The sequence below is a fragment of the Argopecten irradians genome, chromosome 15, assembly GCF_041381155.1.
Source record: "Argopecten irradians isolate NY chromosome 15, Ai_NY, whole genome shotgun sequence".
NCBI classification, from domain to species: domain Eukaryota; kingdom Metazoa; phylum Mollusca; class Bivalvia; order Pectinida; family Pectinidae; genus Argopecten; species Argopecten irradians.
Window position 1 is genome coordinate 11,084,917 of NC_091148.1, and position 21,349 is coordinate 11,106,265.

General features: G+C 33.6%; 1 protein-coding gene across 2 annotated transcripts; it reads left to right on the forward strand.

Moving 5' to 3' along the window:
- Positions 1-333: 333 nt before the first annotated feature.
- On the forward strand, positions 334-21,098 carry LOC138309282 (protocadherin gamma-A10-like). 2 transcript variants are annotated; one of them, XR_011206233.1, is made up of 16 exons: positions 334-700; positions 8,012-8,189; positions 8,978-9,136; positions 10,270-10,410; positions 11,996-12,118; positions 12,445-12,627; positions 13,043-13,233; positions 13,687-13,784; positions 14,077-14,227; positions 15,335-15,474; positions 16,057-16,479; positions 17,074-17,112; positions 17,500-17,549; positions 17,942-18,011; positions 19,330-19,372; positions 20,260-20,355. XR_011206233.1 is itself a non-coding variant. In XM_069250457.1 (15 exons), the coding sequence occupies exons 1-15, from the start codon at positions 635-637 to the stop codon at positions 20,366-20,368; spliced, it is 2,094 nt and encodes a 697-aa protein (XP_069106558.1). In that variant the 5' UTR covers positions 338-634; the 3' UTR covers positions 20,369-21,098. The 2 variants fall into 2 exon arrangements, 1 of the variants encoding a protein (XP_069106558.1); XM_069250457.1 differs by lacking the exon at positions 17,942-18,011 and having other exon boundaries at positions 338-700; positions 20,260-21,098.
- Positions 21,099-21,349: the final 251 nt, after the last annotated feature.

Here is a 21,349-nt window from a genome sequence, read left to right on the forward strand (position 1 = left end):
GTTTAATCATGACTCAAACTTCTGTAATAAAAGTGCATATAATTACAAAGAGAACATTTTCGCCGGCTCTATTGACCGAGGAAAGAAATGTCATTCATGCATGTCAACTTCATGTGGTGAATATCGATAAATTAAGGCATGGTTAGGTTGCCAATCAAATTAATTGGAATATTCATACCAAATAGATCACCTCCTTATTGATTCTTTATCATGACGAATATGCAATATCATATGAGTATAGATCAGAGAAAAAAAAATACATATCCGATAAAGGCTTCCTAATTGGTATTAAAACTGTTCTTATCGTGTGCGGTGTTAAGCTAGCAGGTTAAATACCCTTTATACGAAATTGTGAGGGATATACCCCTTTTAATACAGCACCTCTATTCACCTTGACGGAATGTGGGGAGCTATTCTTCACAGAAAAAAGAGAATCGCTTGTTGTTGAGAATTTAAGCGATCTTTATGAGGCTCAACTCCTCACGTTAGCGGTGATTAGTTTTCATGTTGTACACAGTTGCTCATGTATACCCGTATACCCTGAAACGGACATATATCGTTAAAGCCGTGTATCAAAGCTTAAACAGAATGTGAAGATAAGATGTATTTAATGAAATGACTTTCCTCCCCCAAAATGAGAGGCTTTTGGATATATTTTGCTACGATTTTAATCCTTTTCGACTCCAATTGCCATGCCGTTGTAAGTATGTTTTAATATTTTTTTGAAAGCTGCTAAATGCACTTAATATTTTTTTGAATTTCCGCGGTCTTTGACATGTTTTATCTTTATTACATTCATTGTCTTCTTCTTTTCAGCCTAATAATTGTATGTATGCTTTTTGTGAAGTTTATTAAAATATATCTTACATTTGAATGGACTATATTAATATTTCATTACAAATATAACATTTTTTTTTTAAAATATGGAAATCAATTCGATTAATCATTGTTGTCATAAAGGGGGCTCAAACAGAGCTAGCAATTTTAGCAGCTACGTTTCGAGGTTTCCTATGTTTGATGCCGTTAAAATTCGAGAATGAAGATTAAATATAATTTAATTACCTTTGCAACAATAGTCTGATAATTATGTATATGTGAAGATGATTTTTGCAAATTTAGTTTCATTTTTGTATTCCCGAATGTAACACTCACACCAAAAATGGTAATTTTTTTTCTAGTTAACACGATATCAACCTCTTCTTTATATAGTGAAAATAACTTAAATCTTGAATAACTTATGAGATATTCTGTCATTTTGTTATCAAGGAATGCTTACACTATCAGATACGGAATGGGATGACATTGAAAATAAAAATCATTTTGAATTAGTTTTTTTTTATTTATAAAATTAAATGCATAATTAGCGGACTAAAACGGAATAGATTGCAGTGGCGGATAATTCATCTTTACTGATGATATTAATAATATATTGGGTCGATCTAGTAGTATCAATAGATCGACCCAATTTATTATTAATATCATCAGTAAAGATTTTATTTTATTTTTGTGATTTTTACTGTATTGTTGATTAATTTCACGGCGATAAATTTTGGAAATTTTCTTTAATGAAAATTTTCGAGAATAATTATTTCTGCATTGTCGATTTAATTACAGTACTATGCCATACCATCATGTTTCTTTTCATCTGTTCCATCATGGTATTTGCGGGCAGCATTTGGCTGACTAGAAATCCTCATTCAATAATGATATTTTCAGACACATTTGGTAAAATATCAACCAGTGTATTTTCAAGACGAGATCAATTTTGTGAATTGTTGACGCCGGATATAGCTTAAGCTGACATTGGTCCTTTGAACCAGATGATCATAAAGTTTCAGCTATAGTCTCCCGCAGCTAAATAACAGTAACCATTGAAATTGATATCGATGTGTAGTAACATAATCCTGTTTTAATAAAAAATTGAAGTGCATTTTCTATAGAATATCATTATTTTAATAGAAGTGTATCAATGTTTTATAAAATATTGAAATACATATTTGATAGAATATCATCATTTTAATAGAAGAGTATTAATGCTTTATGAAATATTGAAATACATATTTGATACATTGTAGAATATCATCATTTTAACTTAACGGTGAGATATTCATGTTTTTATGAAATATTGAAATACATATTTGATAGAATATCGTCATTTTAACAGGATGTGCATATTTATTTAACGAAATATTGATATTAGATAGAATATTCTCATTTTAACGATGAGATATTCATGCTTTTATGAAATACTGAAATATATATTTTATAGAATATCATCATTGTAACGGTGTATTGATAATATACAGCTAATTAAGTTTGATTGACGCGTTAATCAGACAAAATAATAAAGAAAATCTCGACCAATCTACAATTCATTCATCGACACAGAAAGTCGTATGGATATGTTGATAGGAGTGGCGTTCTCACATCTGCGTACTATATATCGCTGACATACAGGTATTGAAATGATATATTGATATATATTTCATGTTCAAACTAGTATCCAATGAATAGTTTAATGTGTATAATGCTAATATATATGTTTTAATTTCGCAAAATTCAAGGAATTATCTAAATTCGCCAAAGCCAATATTTCGCGAAATTTATTAAAATCATGCTTTTACACATCAGAGCAAGTTGTATGAATTATGTTGTCAAAGACTATGAATACCATTCGCGAACATAAAGCCCCGCGGAAGAATTTCAAAACAGTGAATCGGGAAATTTTGCACTCGCGAGGTTGAACAACTATGTAGCAAAGAGTGTGTAGCTTTCAATGAAGGGAATTCATTGATTTTGAAATGATATATTCAGTACTATATGAGCAATTTTATTGACATGAAATATGTTATGAAAGGATGAGGTGTTACATTTATACTTGCCTATTTGACAACGGTTTCATATTTCTATGATCCAAAAGTCGATAGCACTGGTATTTTTACAGTTATTGTAAATGCATGATAAAGATAATGATACATTGACGATAAAGTTAACGACCGAAACTATTTTTTCAATTGAAAAAAATACTGTAAAACAAGTTCGATAAGTTTGTTGAGTGGCAAAAGTTATTAGCTTACCGTTAATATTATTTTCTAATGAAATGAAACATATTACACCAAAAAAATAATTTTCATCACGTGCGTCCTTTGATGTTTCCCACCGTCGCCCTAATTACTACGCTTTAGTTGACAATCACTGCACCAGACAGCAAAACAACTAAATTATGTTATATTGGTAGCAAAGATAAAGCAGGGAATCTCGTATTTGTTTGTTTTGATAGCCTCATTTTAGTCCATTGATATTCAATTTCTTATGTAATTGATGTTTTCAAGAAACTTTTAATTTTTGTTTACTTAAGAATCGCATAGGGCATAAATGCATAAAAAACCTTACATACAGCGATAAGACAAATTATGTATTAAGTATAATCATTGACCAAAGGGTTATGGAACAAATCATCATTACCATGTACGTAATTTCCTATTTTAATCAGAACATTTCAAAACTATTTCGTCAACAACACACTATGTCATACGTTTATTTATCTAACCCACTTTCTCGGGTTTATGGATACGAAAATGCCATCATATTTCTGATGTTATAATGATATAAGGCAATCATTTATAACACATTTGTCAAATCTAGAGGTGTCAATACACGAAAGTCTCATTCACGCTATGTAATGTACCGTTCGCTTAATTTCGTGATAAAATCCAATATGTTAAAGGACATTTAACCCAGAGTGAGTTAGTAAATGAACGTTAAAACTAATACGGTTTAATTTGATGAATACTTGTTTTCATACGGTCGGTATCTGGAAAACTTTCAATGCTTTCTGAACAACAACATTTAAATCAAATCGGTGTCAAGCGACAAACTATTAAACTAAGCTGTATGACAGATCAATAATATAATTCACACTGTTGGTATATTCAGTAATCTATAAGATCTCTCAAGACGTTTTCTATTAGTCTTGAATGAATGTAATGTTTTTATGAAATTTGTGAAGAAAACTGGCGTTGGCCTAACGCGAACGGTCCGTCAGGTTTAAGTTTTAATACAAAATATGATCAATCGATTGAATAAATGAGTATGAACTGCGATATGAATGTAGAGTCACGTGCAGTGCCTGCGTTCTGAATTTACTAAGTTAAACTAAGCATGTTATTCCACTATCGCTAAACAAAACACGATAAATTCCAATCATCGACCAATATATTTTTAAAAGGAAACTCATCAATATGCTCTTGTCATAAAATATATTTCTGTCAATTAACCTTGAAATGGATTATGATTTGAAATAAGTTTGAATTTACCAACATTATAATGCAAACATATGATTCAATTTCGGTTTAGATATATTCAATGTATACAATTTGTAATTATATAAATTGTCATGCTTTCTTAAATTGTGTCTCTTTGATATTATTATAAACATTTTATTAGTAATACACGTTACGTTTTAGGTCAGTATGATTGAACATCAGGAAAATCACAGCTTAGTCCTCTACTTATAGACGTTACAAAAAAGGGTAAAGGGAAGGAAATGGTAAGGGAAGGAAATATATTAAAATTAATATTTTAAATTTAACTTTATTAATCATTTTTTTTAATTCCAATACTATCTCACACAAATGTACGTTTATATTTGGAACTTGAACATTCGTGGGCTGAAATATTCGTGGTTCTGTGAATAATGTATTGAATCAATCTATTTGTTTTAATATTCCTGGTATACTAGCAACTACAAAAACAACGAAAAATTCTCAACAACGAATATTTCCAGTATTAAAAGAAATGGTACGTAGGAATCACTTTAAAAACACCTTCAAAACATTAAAGATACTCAATAGTGTATACTTATTATTTACTTATAATTAAACAAATTGTGTTAATTATTATAAACGACGATATATTTTTTTACTTTGAGATGGTGAAGCAAAGGATGTAAGCAAAGCAATAAGACGTTCAATATCATGCCTAAATACGTACGTGCTCTAAAAGGTGATAGCATACAGTATATGGCTTGTCATTAGGAGCATAGATGGCATTGATATTTGTTTTTTTGTTTGTTTGATTAATTAACATCCTATTAACAGCTATGGTCATGTAAGGACGGCCTCCCATGTATGCGATGTGTTGCGTGTTTGTTGTGCGAGGTGAGTGTTTTGGGAGACTGCGGTTTATTCATGTTATGTCTTCTTGTATAGTGGAACTGTTGTCCTTTTTATAGTGCTATACCATTGAAACATGCCGCCGAAGACACCAAGCAACACGCTCCACCCGGTCACATTTATGTGGTGTAGCAAAAAATAGTCGTCATTTTACAAGAAAATATTCCATCCATGATTTGGGCTGGTTTAATTGACTTTTATCCATATCATTTTTCTCATCGCAATTGCAAATATAAATCTTCGATCTCATCTTGTTTCGACCTTTGTTTTAAGGAGGAATGTCTCCAAAATATTATATTAATCTTGTATACCATCCCAGTATGATACAGTCCCAAAGTCAGTATCCTAGACATACTTGTTACTAAAAAAAGTCGTCTGAATAATAGGTTTCCGGACGGCACAGGGCTGACGTCGGACGAAGACCGATAAAGTAAACTAATTAAAAAAAATCATTATATAGAAATTCAACGAATGTATTCATTTGCAACGAGACCATTCGTATATGAGTTGCATGTCTTGCTTTTATATGACGCTGTTCACCGAATTAATCTACATAATGTCCCGTTAACGCTTTTCCGTGCTAACATACAATCTGCCGAATAACACTTAACCCTATCTCAGATATTCAACAGACATTTAAATCGGTGTCAATTGATATGCCATGATAAAATCCAATTTATGGTATATTAAATCCATATCTCATACATGCACTGTTGACTATTCGGGTAAATAATTTTCCATATCTCTTTACCTTTAATCGTAAACACTCCTATATTGCATATTACAAAGCTACCTCCATCAAGGATAGGTATATATTGTGGCGTCATTATTTCTTCAGTTAACCTCGTCGTTTTCTTTCATGAAAAGTAAGTATGACGTTACACTCGCAAATTGATGACGTCACAATTGATACCTGCAGCAAGGGCAGATAGCTCCTTAACATAGAAATACAGAATAAGGACGCATCTGGAATTTGTTCTGACAAATACGTCCACTAGTGGACACAATCACATCTTTTTCTGGGATTCGCCGTTTCCTTTCGTTTTGTAAGTTGCTTGAATAGGCTTATTGTCCTATTAACAACTAAACTCATTAAAGTATGTCTGCCATGCATGCAACGATGCGGGTGTGAATGCATGTATGGTTTGGAAGACTGCAGTATATTTGTGATACGTTTGCCGTGTCTTTTTATAGTGCTGTCTAACTTAAGCATGCTGCCTAAGACATCAAAAACACACTCAACTAGTCAAATTATACTGACAACAGACACAAACCAGTCGTCCCAATTCCGTCATGTTGAGCGCTAGTGAGGAGCAGAAATTACCAATTTTACAGACCGCGGTATGTCCCGTCCATTGGACAGATCCATTAGCCTTTCGCTTTTAATGGCGATACCTACATGCAACAACACTTCATAAAAACATTGGGATCTTTATAAATAGCAAATCTTATCTCTATTTCCCTCATTGGGTCTCGCCAGGGATCATTCACCATCAATAAGTTTCTGACATGAAATGCATAATGTGTATCATGACGTCTCAAAAGACTACTAACGATTTTAAATGAATATCGCCGAACGACAAGCGGAATGGCAAAGACCAAACGACATAAAGAGAGAAGATAAAAATCTGGCGCCACACAGAAGATAAAATTATACAGCATAACATAGAACTCACACGTACAGACTCCTTATTTACTAGTTAAATGGTAATCATAACTTTAGGGCCAGAAATGTGTCCATATAAAAATACATATAATAATATATGATCCGGATGGTATAAACATTGTAATATAATGATAGACTGATTTCCTCAATCCTTGATAAATTAATTAAAACTATAATTATATGACCTCTTGTTAATTGTTTTTTTTTATTCTTATTGATCTTTCCTTGAATTGAAGTGAGAATACTACATATAATGTGTTTAATTCGTTCACCAAAAACAACCAACCATTATTTCAAACACGCGATATGTGTTTTTACGTTAATTGCAATTTTACCAAAGCCTCAGTTAGGCGCCAATACAATGTCAACCGACGCAAAATTTAATGGAAATGGCCGCTATATCAAATTGATGTTGAAAAGCTCAGACGAAATGCATTTTAAATATGATATATGTCATATTTGCATATGAAATGATAACAAAGTATAGCTATTTAAAAAGATCATATCATAAAAGCATTATACATACGAGTTACATACAATAGTGAATTTAATTATCAAATAGTAATTTCCATTTTATTTGAGATCCTTAACTGAAAAATTTACACTTCAAATACATCAAAAGTATGTATTTCAACTTTGAGGCAAGGTAAACTTATTGAATCTTTAAGTGTGTTTGATGGTGAATCATACAATGTATGAAGTATGCTTTTAGTTTCATGTTTGTAGTTCATAATGGTGTTATACCGCCCTGGAAGTACTTAGTAATCACTACAGGCGTAACCAGATGTCTTTATATTATATTCTGCAAGGGCGTACCAAAACAAAATCTTTTTATATTTATTTATATATTAAGTGACACATGTTAAGAAGAATAATGACTATATGACGGCACCCTGAAGAAATCAAAGTTTAGGCGATAGAGTGAATAAAATGGCAGGGAAATCAGCTTAGTTCAGTGGTTCAGTACCGGAGATGCAGTTTAACAAAATGTAGCGCTGTACATAAATTACCGCTTCAATCAAAGTGCAAAAAGCGCTAGGTCAATACTACAACTTAAAAAAGTATGTTTATAGTTCAAGTTTTATATTGAGATTTTTGCAGTTGCATTCATTTGTATTCTGACTAGATGTATAATTAAATAATCAATATTAATTAATTTATTATTATTCAGTCTCCGGACGTACAAGGGCTCCCAACCTCAATCGCCGTCGGCGAGTTGGAGACAGCCAACAGACTGATATATACAATCACAGCGACTGACGCGGACAATGACGCATTTGTCTGTGACGTCAGTAGTACTGTTCCGGCAAATGGACCTTTTGTCGGACTAAAAGACGCCGATACCAACCGTAAGTAGTCAATACTGAAACCGCGATACTCCGGATAAATAAGGAAGTTGTTTTATTTATTATATTATTATATTTTTGACAATCAGGGTCATTTAAGGACTTGTTTGCGGTAAGGATGTTTGTATATTTATGGAGGCTGTGGTATGTTTGTGTTGTGTCTCTTTGCAATAGTGGAAATATAATGATATATCTCTCACGGGGACAATTCTGGTTATTGACTATACGTGAATGGCAGTTCCGTGTTTGAATGTATGTAAGTTTTTGGAGACTGTGGTACATCCATGTTTGTCTTCTTATGATAGTGGAACTCTTGTCCTAATTATAGTGCTATCACACTGAAGTGTACCGCTGTAAATACCAAATCAAATCAGCACACCCGACCCAGTCACATTATACTGACAGCGTGTAATTCAGCTTGTCCTCTCATGTTTAACATGATTACGCTGAAAACTATAAGAAACTGTCCCTTGTGTGGACATGTTCCGAAATAAAACCTATTAATGGAGAAATTGTCTTTACCATGTAACATTACATGTAAACCAAATTTCTTTCACATCAATTTATTTTCGCGAGTTTTGCGATCCAAATAAAATCGCGAAAAATCATCTCCGCGAGTAACCTTCCACGTTATATTTATTAGAAATATCACAAAAATCCATTCAATTTTTCAATAAATGGATTTTCTAATCTTCACGAACTTGTTTTAAAATGAATATCGCGAAAGTAATATTCGCGAAAGACAGTTGGTTTACAGTATATGAAAAAAAATGTTTGATTTCATTTTTCAGTGTATGGGATTTACACGGACAACCCGACATTTGTCTTTGCCACTAACCCTGTCTATACAGTCAATATCGAGTGCACGGACACCGGAGGGTCAGTGGGGACCGGTACTCTTAGTGTTGATGTCATTGAAGGTGATGCATTGACCTTCAATACTTTACCAGGTGTGTGATGCACATATGTTTAGTTTAATTCAGGTACACTACATGTTGATGTGTTCAATTATCTTTTTTCTCGGATATTTTCCGGTTTCGCTGTCTCGACACAAACTTAATTCTAAAACGAAGTTACAATTTAAGTCAAATTTGTTACATAAATTATAAACGGAGAAGACTGAAAACAGAAGTATTCACATTTGTTTCTATAAATCGAAGCCTGGTGAGGCTTCAGACTCGTCGCAGTCTTGTATTTCAACACAGATCATATATAATAAATCGAATAAGTGTGGTTTTCAGAAAAAGATAAATTGTCTCTATTTGAGCCAAAATTCATTACATACGTCAATCAATACTGCTATTCTGAGCAGTTAGAAAGGGTTGAATATATGTTAATGTTATTTATTGAAAGAAAACATTCTTTGTGCCAATTTCGCAATTGTTTTTAACATTGCATTAGCTTGGCATGTAGTGAAATTCGTGTAACATCAATATTTGCCTTAAAATACAGCTAGCTTTGATTTACCATTGCTCCAAATCAAGCAAACAACTATATTATTTTATTCCATTAGCAACTTTAGTAAGAACTCCTATTTCAACGAATTTATCACTTAGTAGACCAGACAATGAAAACAATTCCATAAGATGTTGAAGAAATGTTAATAAAGCTGTCTCAACTCCAATAGATAAAATGTCTATACATACCTCTTGTCACATGGAAACGTAAAACCCGAATATAGTGTGTAAAAGCTATATCATCCTCGACACTGCAGGGATTACTATAACTAACGTTATATACACCCCTGGACTATCTCATAGTGAAATTAAGAACGCATAATTTAGTCCTTTCATGCACACGAAAAGAGCCGTATAACGGTGCATTGTGATTGACTGTGTAACTCAAGCCTCAAAGAAAATGCTTGCAAGCTATTAAGACCTGTGATTGATTGGTTCAGAGTTTCTCTGCTGAGCTGCCTCTGATTTTACTATGAGATAGTCCAGATGTGTATATAACGTCAATAACCCCTAAGTATCTAGGGTGCATTGTTTGCTGCTGAAAGAAACATAAATTGAGTCCTGGATAGAATGCTGGAGTATTGAGGATGAAAGCATAAAACCATAATTATGATTTCCTTCCTCAGCTTCGACTACCCACGACGCCTCGACTACCCTGAACGGGGCTAGCATTTATACAGTGGCAACAACCGACGCTCTAGGACATACTACCAAGACGTACACAATGACATCAATTCCTTCTACAACCAGTTTTACTATCGATGCAGGTATATTCCAATCCCTTAATCGTCTTTTCATATTACAGAGTTGCCTGTTCTTGAGATGGGCTATCCATTGTGACGTGATTCTTTTGTGCGCGAAATTAAGTCATTTTTTATTCAATTGCATGGCGTTACGTTCGCAAAACGCATGTCACAATCAATACCTACCTATGTAATCGTAAATTTATATGCAGGTCAAATTTGAGAGGTATTGAAATTTAAACAAATCCCGCGTTTTAATTTCCTTGTGTCACAAACATTCGCCTACAATTTAAGATTAGATGTTATAGGCCTATGCATGTAACAAAATTATAACCTTTCCGTATAATAGGCAAAATATACTATGAGTCGTACATGTACATTATATGAATGGGGTAGATTTTATGGATAGATCATTAGTTTCCTGACCTTCCTGAATTCACATTGTCGATAATGAATATTGATAAATTAATAAATAGCCAGGTACCTGTTAATAAAGAAAATAACACCAACGATAATTTGATCAATCTTAGAATATTGTAATTGTTTACGTTGACATATCACCTGTCCTCGCTGATACATGTATACATATGAAGGCCCCGTCCATCTTCGGCACAAACACAAAATTGTAACATCCAAACCCACGTGCCCTTCAATATTTGGCCCCGCTCACCTTATAAACATACCTTCCAATGAGAAAACGTTTTGATTCGCGACGCCGCGGAGTACTTGTCTTTGATCATGAACTACTGATACTTGTCGTGATTGTATTACACTTTCGGCGTTCACAGATAGAGGTCAACGGCAGTAACGTATATCGCAATCAATACTACCAGTAAGGGGAGACAATTCTGCAAATACAAAACTTCATTTTTTTATATTACAGATTAATCTTTTCTTGAAAGGAGGTATTGATTGTGAATTTGTGTCTATGTTTCTATTACACAACATCGATTTTTTTCAGTTTAAATTTATATTATGAAAAAACAACAATTTAAAACATCTACCCGTTTCAGGAAATTTAATGGTCCATATAATTTACGTTTTTAAATGCATTCTGAAGAAATAATGCCACAGTAAAAAGATTTCTTTTATTTACATCACATTGAGTTGAAAGTACAAATATTTGTTAAACTAACAAGTATTAACGAAACACATTATCAGAGATGACTTTCCATTTCTATGGGCTGATATGAAATATGTCATTATTTAATTATATAAAACACGATATGGATCTTAGATTGGCCACCAGACCCTAAGTTATTGATAAGACTTTAATAGCTCCAAATGTTCCTCTGGGAAAAATGGCATCATGGCTAGTTAAAGACGCCTACAGCTCAAGAAATCATGTTAAGCTCATGTTTATTACACTTTCTCAGCAGAGGTCTTTACCAGATTATCTCCCCTAGTATATTACTTGAGATAAGACATGTAGCAAAGACAAACAAAATCAATCCGTATTTTAATGATTGTATTAAATATTCCAGAGACTGGTGGCCAGTCTATATAGACCTCGGCAAAAATGATTATATGTTATTATTTTTCTCGGGTTCGCTGACAATCTTATTGGATGTCGCTATCCCACGTGACTATGAAAACTATCTACTTTTAGGCACAGGTGTGGTGACGGCAGCTAGAGACCTGATACACGAGATATACACCAGTATAAAGCTCTACATTCAAGTCTCCGATGGAACTATCTCAGCAGTGGAGGTTTTAACGGTGCTGCTCACAAGTACGTGATATATAGGCAGCATCTATAAATTTATATAAATTTATCTGACGTTATCTCATTTTCAAAATAATATTAAAAGTACATTTACACTGTTTTCATAGATGTTAATGATGCCTCTGTGTTGATGATTAATTACTCTTTTTATTTTTATAGTGTTATATCACTGAATCAATGTTGGAAATACCATTAAAAGTACATTTACACTGTTTTCATATATGTTAATGATGCCTCTGTGTTGATGTATTACTCTTTTTATTTTTATAGTGTTATTTTACTGAATCAATGTTGGAAATACCATTAAAAGTACATTTACATTGTTTTACCAGATGTCAATAACGCCCCTGTGTTCACTAATCTACCTACGTCGATCGACGTGTTGGAGTCCGTCGCCTCCGGGACCCTCCTTATAACGCTGGTACCTGATGATGCAGACCCAGGAGCGTCGCTCACATATACCATGACAGTTAGTCCTATCGCATACGCAAGTCTGTTTTCTTACAATACCAACAGTAAGTATGTCTAAGAATACTGAAATTCAAAAACACTGTCACGATTTCTCATATAAATTAGAATATTAATTGTAGAAATATGAATAAATAATGTAATACCGCGCACTTTTGAAAACACACATTCTAATTGCTGCAGCAATAGTTTATGCTTATTTTTTCGCATTATTGACCTTTGAGCTCGTTTTTTTAAATAAAAATGCGCTGAAAATTGATTTATATTACAGTCTAACAAGTAACTCTAAGTAACAACCAAAAATTTGACTACGAGACTTTAATCTAAAATGAATAAAATAAAATCATGCAATTTTTGAAAACACACTTCTGATTGCTGTAATATTTTAACTATGCTTATCTTTCGCCTTGTTGACCTTTTTTCATAATTGTTTATCAATATGAAAAATGAACTATGTTACAGCACAGCAAGTGACACTCAGTAATGGCCAGAACTTTGACTACGAGACTACTATCTATTTCAACGTGACCTTCATGGTATCTGACCAGTATTATACCAATGGCCCTTTCGTGCTGGATGTCCACGTCAAAAATGACAATGAACCATGCTATTTCGATAAAACGTTCTACTCGTTGAACACAAATGAAGGAGCTGTGAGTTGAAAAAAATATTGTATTGTTGTCCTGGTTCTATCTATTCATGAGTTCAAAGCTGATCTAAATCTGGTCTTAATGAGACTCGGTTAAATTCTTACTTTTATACTAGAAGACACGTTAACATCTGATGGAGACGTATGTTCATATACAAAACGAGATAAGTGAGACCGAAAAATTTCGTGAAGTTATTGTGTTCACCTATTAATAAATAAATAAAAACAATCGTGTGATAATCACATATATTACGCACTGGGTGGAAAAACTATATATGTTTACTGCATATTTAAAAGAAATAATGATAAAAAAATTCTTTGTACTTAATTAACATTAATGTACAAAATAATGCATTTTCTGAAGTAAAATTAATGTGTACAGTAAATTTTATTAACCTGCAGAAAATAAAGAGGGATGTCGCTTTAGCTAACAGTAAATATGTTTATTTACCCTCAGAGTGGCAGTATTAGCCTAAACCCGAATTTCATCATCAGTGATTACGATGGCATATCAGCGTATTCACTCACCTTTAGTACAGCTAACAACAGCGAGAGGTAAGTCTGCCACAATAGTTAAAGTTAAAGATGCTCCACCGATAAGAAATGGTGTTTTGTTTATTTTTTCTTCAGTTACAAAAGTTACTTACTTTACACCATTATCACCATTGAAATGTGTGAGCATCCAATTTTACTTAAATATAAATATATAAAAAAAATATTCATTGCATCCCGAAACAATTCTGTAGCACTATGTTCTATATGGAATGAAGTTCTGACTGCGCATGCACCAAAAGCAAAATAAATGATTTTATATTTTTTGTGTTAATTTCGTCCAATTTATTGCTAGATTCACCATCGATGCATCAACGGGAGTGATAGGGTTCGCCGTGGACTACGATATAGATAATGGTGCTATGGCCTCCACTGTCATACTGACCGCGGTTTGTACGGACGCCACCGGAGAGACTGGTACAACCAACGTGGAAATCATAATAGCGGTCAGTCATCCTCGGAGCCAACCTTCTAATAGACATTTCAATACATAAAAAGATATCTCAATTAATTAATAGACATTTCAATCTATCAATAGACATTTCAAGACATTTCAATGCATTTATATAGACATTTCAATCCATTAATAGGCATTTCAATCTATTAATAGACATTCCAATCCATAAATAAGCATTAAATCTATTAATAGACATTTCAATCTATAAATAGATATGTTAATTTATTAAAAGAAATTTTAGTGTATTGATAGACATTTCAATTTACAAGTAGACATACCAATCTATTACCAGACATTTTTAATATCGCTATAGACATAAACACCGAAACCAGCTTCGACTTTTTCCGGGATCATTTCAAAATGCTTAAATATATTTAACTCAGACGATCTCAGGAGAGTTAGAGCTATGTATTTTGAGTTGACCTCTAAATCCGATCAAGTCGTACTCCGAGCATGTGGTTATGTAAAAAAGTATCTTCAGTTGAAAAGGAAAATATAAGTATAAATATGATATTATCATTTCTGCTTTTGTTTTATTATTTTGCATTTCAGAAGCGCGCGAAAGAACAATATACAGGACAATAAACATTGTTACATGTATATAGATTGAAACATTGGTGGTTGATGGTGTGATTTGACATGACCTTAATAAACGGCTAGATTCATAAGATGGCTTTCCCTGTATGCAATTTGGCGTATGGGTGTTGGCCTATATGAATTAGTACTGACTAAAACGTATCGTTATTGTAAATGATCATAAATAAATATTATTTTCGGGTTTTAAACACACCTTTAATATGTTAGGGCGCGTTATTTTTTTCTATAAGCCAGGTCAGTGGTGTTTGTTTTATAAGAGAATTCATTACAACAATCTGGTTTATCGAAAAGAAAAATATAAATACTTTTGAGGAACAATGTACATGTATGCAATACATATACTTTAACGATAAGAAACTAAAAAATAGAAAATAGGAGGTTACTGAAAATCCAGTATGCTATACTCTGGATGCTTACCTTGGTATGTTCTGATTATTATTAATTTCTTCACCATTTATTTGAAAATATCGGCTTATATAAACATACGAATTTCTTACAGGACGTTAACGACAATGCGCCAACGTTTGGAAGCGCTAGTTACACATTGACGGTTGACCAGTACACGGATCCGGGGGCGCTAATCGGCACACTGCTACCGACGGACGCTGACTCCGGCATTAACGCTGAGTACACATGCAGGTAATTATACGACCTCAGCATTCATCCCTAAAGACATATTGGAACTCTTCTTTATCAAAGACTTGACCAGTCTATTATGAAAGTTCAGGGGTGAATAAGTGAAAATTAAAATAAAATTATAAGGATAATTACTATAGCTGAATTTCTGTTACTTCTCTCTTGCACGTAATATATATTACATTAGTAAAATATGTGTCAGTTAAATGCATTACAAACACACATTCCATGAAAGATAAAATTCGCAGGGACACAAAACAACGTCTTCTATAACTGCTAAAACTGAGGTAGTGCCAATGTAGACGTAGGAAAATGAGAAGAAAGATAAGGTCGCCTTTTACCATCGTGCTATGGGGCATAAAGTACAAAATATAACGCCTTACTTCCAAGGCCACTTTTTGTTGTTGCAGGTTAAAGACAAAAGGGTATTTGTGTAATATTAACCGGACAACGATATTCTGAAATATGTTAATAGATATTAATAAATAAATCAACTTCCATCAAATTCATTTATCTAACAAAAGTCTAGAACATCTATTAGTCGATGCCTTCTTTAATGCGATCTCTAATTCTAATAACACACAGTGCCACCACGACCCATCTCACCGGCGGAACCTACTATAACATTGGATCAGACTGCGGTGTTTACCTCACAGCGACTCCACTAGGAAACTTAGATTATGGAACAATGGTCCGCTTCAGCGTCACCGCTACTGACAAAGGCGCCACGCCGCTCAGCGGGACGACGTTCGTCGACGTCATTTTCAGGGAAGCAACACCTACGACGACTACGACGACAACAACTACCACGACCGAGTCCAACTTCTTCGACGATCCTGGTAGTCTGGCCGCTTTCATTATTTGTGTTCTGCTTGGCACTATTCTCCTTGGGCTGTTGTTGTATATGTGTTTGCGGTGGTGCGTGACAGGATCGTGCTGCGGAACGGATCCATGTGATTTCTGTAACTGGTGTAGGGGCGATGGGCGCGACTGTTGCAGACGCAAACAGTAAGTTCTGTCCTATCATAATCTTCGATACTACAAGGGTTACTATCACTGTTGTTATATCCACTGCTGGTCTACATTCCATACTAAAACTGAAGACATTCCATGAAAAAATAACTGACTATTTACATAGTACTTTTCGGTTTGTTTGAAGCTTACAGAAATAGCAATTATCATGGTGTATATCATAGGACCAAAGTACCTGCTTAGTTGGTGTCTAACACAAATCCTTCATTTGTGCTACATGTATGACATAATTCATGAGTGGATATTATGACAGTGATATTAATCCGTAGAATATAGCGGGTGTTGTATAGCCTATCGACTATCTAGATAGAAAGAGCGTACGAATATTGCTTGATCATAGTTTCATGAAAGTCCTTAATTCAAAGGAAGTTTCTTAGCTATTTGTTTTTCATTCATAAGAAAACGTTACCGACTTTCAGGAGAAATATCAATTAATGTGGAGGTTTCTTTTAATTGTCTTAAATAAGATATTCGGACTACCCAAGTTTTATGTACCATTGTCCCATACACGTCAGTTTAACATGTTTAGGCTGGACAAGATAATATTAATATCGAACTTTTCTTTGCCAGGCGACGCACAAGAAAACGTGCAGTAACTCCGGAAACGCCGTAAGTAGATTTACGCATCATTTTAACTTCATGATTTTCTGAGAAATACACACATAAACTCCTACTGAAAGTTAAGGTGTTTCTCATTTAATCATTTATGTCACTATTTTTTTTTATTTCTTCGGGTATGTTTGCCAATTTGTTAGGATTCACACAGTTTGCAAACAGTTTATTTTTGCAAACGCAGATGAAATAAAAACATGAATAAAACATCAATGCTTATTTATTCATATTATTTCAAAAAAAAAAAATGAAATAAATTACATGTAAATGTAATATTATATTGGTTGTTTTTTCCAACGGATTAATATTGCAGATCAATATCAAATCAATATATCAAATATATTTCGAAATATTTAAGTCGTTTTTTTTTTGTATTAATTGCAGAGAAAGACCAAGGAAGCCCCCGAAAGACGAATTCGAGTACTGGAAAGAAGGTAGATAAAGTCATATATCATATTATAAAGCATATTATAAAGACATAGCCAAATACTTCTATAAATGGGATTGGGAAGGAGTATTAGTGTAGAGGGAGGGATTTTGTTTGTAAACTTTAAAACACCAGTAAATGTGTTACCTATTTTCAAAGGTAAGATTAACTGGTTTATATATGACTGTTTTCTAGGATAAAATCTAATTTGAGCGAATGTAGTTATATACGTACATTTGAAGTACTTCAAAAACCATTATGGCATTTAAACATCTTAAAACAAAGCATGGAAGGTAACCTGTCTATTAAGACATCTGTCACATTTTTGTCCGTCACTTTTGGTGTCTCATTACACTGGTTTAACTGTATTTGGTCGTGTCAAATTTCCTATTGTTATAGACGATGGTGGACCGTTAAGAAAATCGAGAATTATACACAACTATTACGATTAAAGGGGGATAACACGGATGTATGTATGAACTTAAATGTGTAGCCGCTTATATCTATATACATATATCAAGTAAATAAACAGCTACTAAAAATGTATATATATATATATATATATATATATATATCACATGTTTGTTTGATTAATTAACGCCCTATTAACAGCTATGGTCATGTAAGGACGCTCTCAAATGTATGCAGTGTGTTGCGTGTATGTTGTGCGAGGTGCGTGTTTTGGGAGACTGCCGTATATTCATTTTGTGTCTTCTTGTATAGTGGAACTATTGCCCTTTTTATAATGCTATATCACTGAAGCATGCCACCGAAGACACCAAGCAACACACCCACCCGGTCACATTATACTGACAACGGGGAAACCAGTCGTCCCACTCCCTGTATGCTGAGCGCTTAACAGGAGCAGAAACTACCACTATTCTAGACTTTGGTGTGTCTCTGCCAGGGGACAGAACCTCACAGGGGCGAATGATCATGCAATAGGGACAGCAGGTGCATTTCTAACGCCTTACCTGCAGGGCTATATTTGCTTGGATACCGGTTTGTAATTAAATTATAAAAAAAATATAGCGCTTAGTTAACTCTTAGGGATGATCTGCATTAAAAATTCTATATTTTTTCCGTTTTGTTTATTATGTGTTTTTGAGGGAGAGGGGGTTTGTGTTGGGTTTTTTGTTATTGTTTTTGTTTTTGTTTTTCGATTTGCAATTTGGCACTTTAGAGGTTGTGGTACGGTAGATTATTTAATGTTTGTTATCGCCTGGGAATAGTCACAAAACTAACACAAAACCATAAGTTATAGTTCAGGTACATTTGCAATCTCTTCATTGTCAACTTTCTTCCCTGTTTGACAGGCATACAAAGATGCATCATTAACCTTCATATGCATGTATTCTTCTAACTTTTGATGGTCAAGCTGAGTTTCAACCATACAAATAAGTGGATATACTAAAAACAAAATAATGGGTTTTACACGTTTATGAGTAGACTTGCCAGCAGTCTCTAGCATACTGAAAAAATAATTACTAAAATTTGGCTTGATTTTTTGTCTCTACTACATGTCTGAAGTTTTAAACTAAGGGGAAAATAATCGAGTAAAGAGCTCTGTTTTGAAAGTTTTATCAACATCATAGGGTTTTGTGGCCAGTCTAGTCACTAAGCTATAGGCATCTTTTACCCAACACAATGCTATCTTTGCATTAAGAATATCTGCACCGTATATAGTATACTATCTATTAACTCTGCCGATGTGAAACCTGCTAATGATAAGTAAAAAATATGATAGTAACGATTATCACACCTTTATGACCGTTCTGTTGTTTCAGATGATGCCCCACAGAGTAGAGCGGGAACTAAGCTGAGTAGAAGGTTAGTGTCTGCCCAGAGAGGGAAAGAGGCTGCGGCCAATATATTTATTTTGGCATCATCGCCTTTTTTAATTTTAGATATGTCTGTTTTGGTGCATGCATTATGGTGTCTCTGATTTTGTGTAATATAGTTAATGATTAATTTTCAGATAATATTTAACATAGAATGATCTATTTCATTATCTTGATACTTTTTATAATTAACCTCATTCCATTTAAATGCTGTTAGACTACTTTATGATTGAATAAATTTTTATATGAGAAAAAAAATTCTTTCAAGAAAAGTACAAATTTATTTTAATAAAAGGTCATTATATTTAGGAAAGAAACAAATGTACAAAACTATACGGGGGGTGATGTACATGTGTAAAGCTTTACCTTTGTTAAGATGATATAAGCTGATGATATCATCTTTATACGTCTATTTCACATCAATTTTAATCCTCAGTACCCTAACATTGTAAAATATATCTAAACGTTATTCTGCTTCTCAACATTTATTTAGTTCCCAACACAGCATCCGCGATACTCCAGGGGTAACTATCACTGTTGTTGTATCCACTCCTAGACTTTTTCAAAGCAAAACTGAAAGCAGTTCATAAACAAAATCTGACACAAGGCTACATATACTTTCTTTGAAAAGAGCGGCTCCCACCTTCAAAGCTAACCAGCACAGTTAACCTTTTAATTTCTATTTGTGTACATTAAAGGACCAAACTACCGTTTCATCTGTTGTCGTACACAGTATGCCATCAGTTTTGCTAATGGATATTCTATGGGGTAGATATAACGACAGTGATAGTAACTCCTTGGATATTGAGAAAATCAACTCAGAGGATTGTAATGTTAAGTGATGTGTTAATATTTGATGTCTTTTAATAATTTCAGTTCCCACCTCAGTCGACATCGTGACTACCCCGATTTCCCACAGGCTATCACGCCAACGGATATCTCCCTTCGACCTGGACCGAGGATCATTTCCCCTAGATATTACTAGTGACGTCAAGTCTACTTCGTCATCATCAATATCAACAAGGAGTCACTATCACTGTCATTATAACAAACAATCTTTACAAATGTTACATCTTCATCTTATAATAATGCGTTTTTACATGATGTTTGAAAACATACGTCACCCCAGGTTTACATGCAATACATTTTTCTTTTGTAAAACAAGAAATATTGTCAATCTGATTAAATTACAGATCCTTATTATCACTACGTTTGATAAGAGGATCTGAGAAAATCCCATTAGGGGTCATGTCCAGGTGACCTTTGGAAATAGCCAATCAAATCGCTACGAGCAAAATTTTGACAGTGAATTTCTGGGGACGAAACAGTTTGAAAAAGCTGTCAGACTTATTTTGGTTCACATAGTTATCTCGCCCAGTGAGCACAACAAAGCTAATCGTATATGTATACTGGGACGAAATATCGTTTTAATTGACGTGACAAGTGTAGATAATGTATCTGATATGAAGACCACGTGGTATAAAGGTCATCTGGACGTGACCCTCAATGGGATATTGTCAGATCCTCTATTTAACGGATAAGGATCTGTATTTTAATCAGATTGGAAATATTTATCTATGCAGGTTGAAATTTGTTATTTTTTCTTTACGTGCTTACGTAAAATTTTACCCCACGTAAAGAAAATATTTTTCGAAATACACAAAATGATTACGTGATGACTACGTAAACAATAACTTTCCGTCTTTCATGAAAAATTTTTTTTTGACTTAGATAAAACCTTTTGTCTCTTCTGTACATTACTTAGACAAAAATCGTTGAAGTTTAATTTTGATTTTTTTTAATAAATGTATAGTTTGGAAGTTTGACCATTTTCCCTGTAAGGCACTGTTAACTTTGAATACTAAGATATCAATATAAGGAATAGCGTCTAGCTGCTACATTGTATAATGATGAAAAAATAAATAAAATTTAATAAATAATGCTTGTGATAAGTTTTCAAAGAATT

Excerpts from the sequence above, each read along its gene's own strand:
- LOC138309282 (XM_069250457.1), top strand. The coding sequence starts at position 635 with ATGAGAGGCTTTTGGATATATTTTGCTACGATTTTAATCCTTTTCGAC. Across the intron at positions 13,234-13,686 it reads TGAACACAAATGAAGGAGCT|AGTGGCAGTATTAGCCTAAA; the intron begins GTGAGTTGAAAA and ends ATTTACCCTCAG. Across the intron at positions 13,785-14,076 it reads ACAGCTAACAACAGCGAGAG|ATTCACCATCGATGCATCAA; the intron begins GTAAGTCTGCCA and ends ATTTATTGCTAG.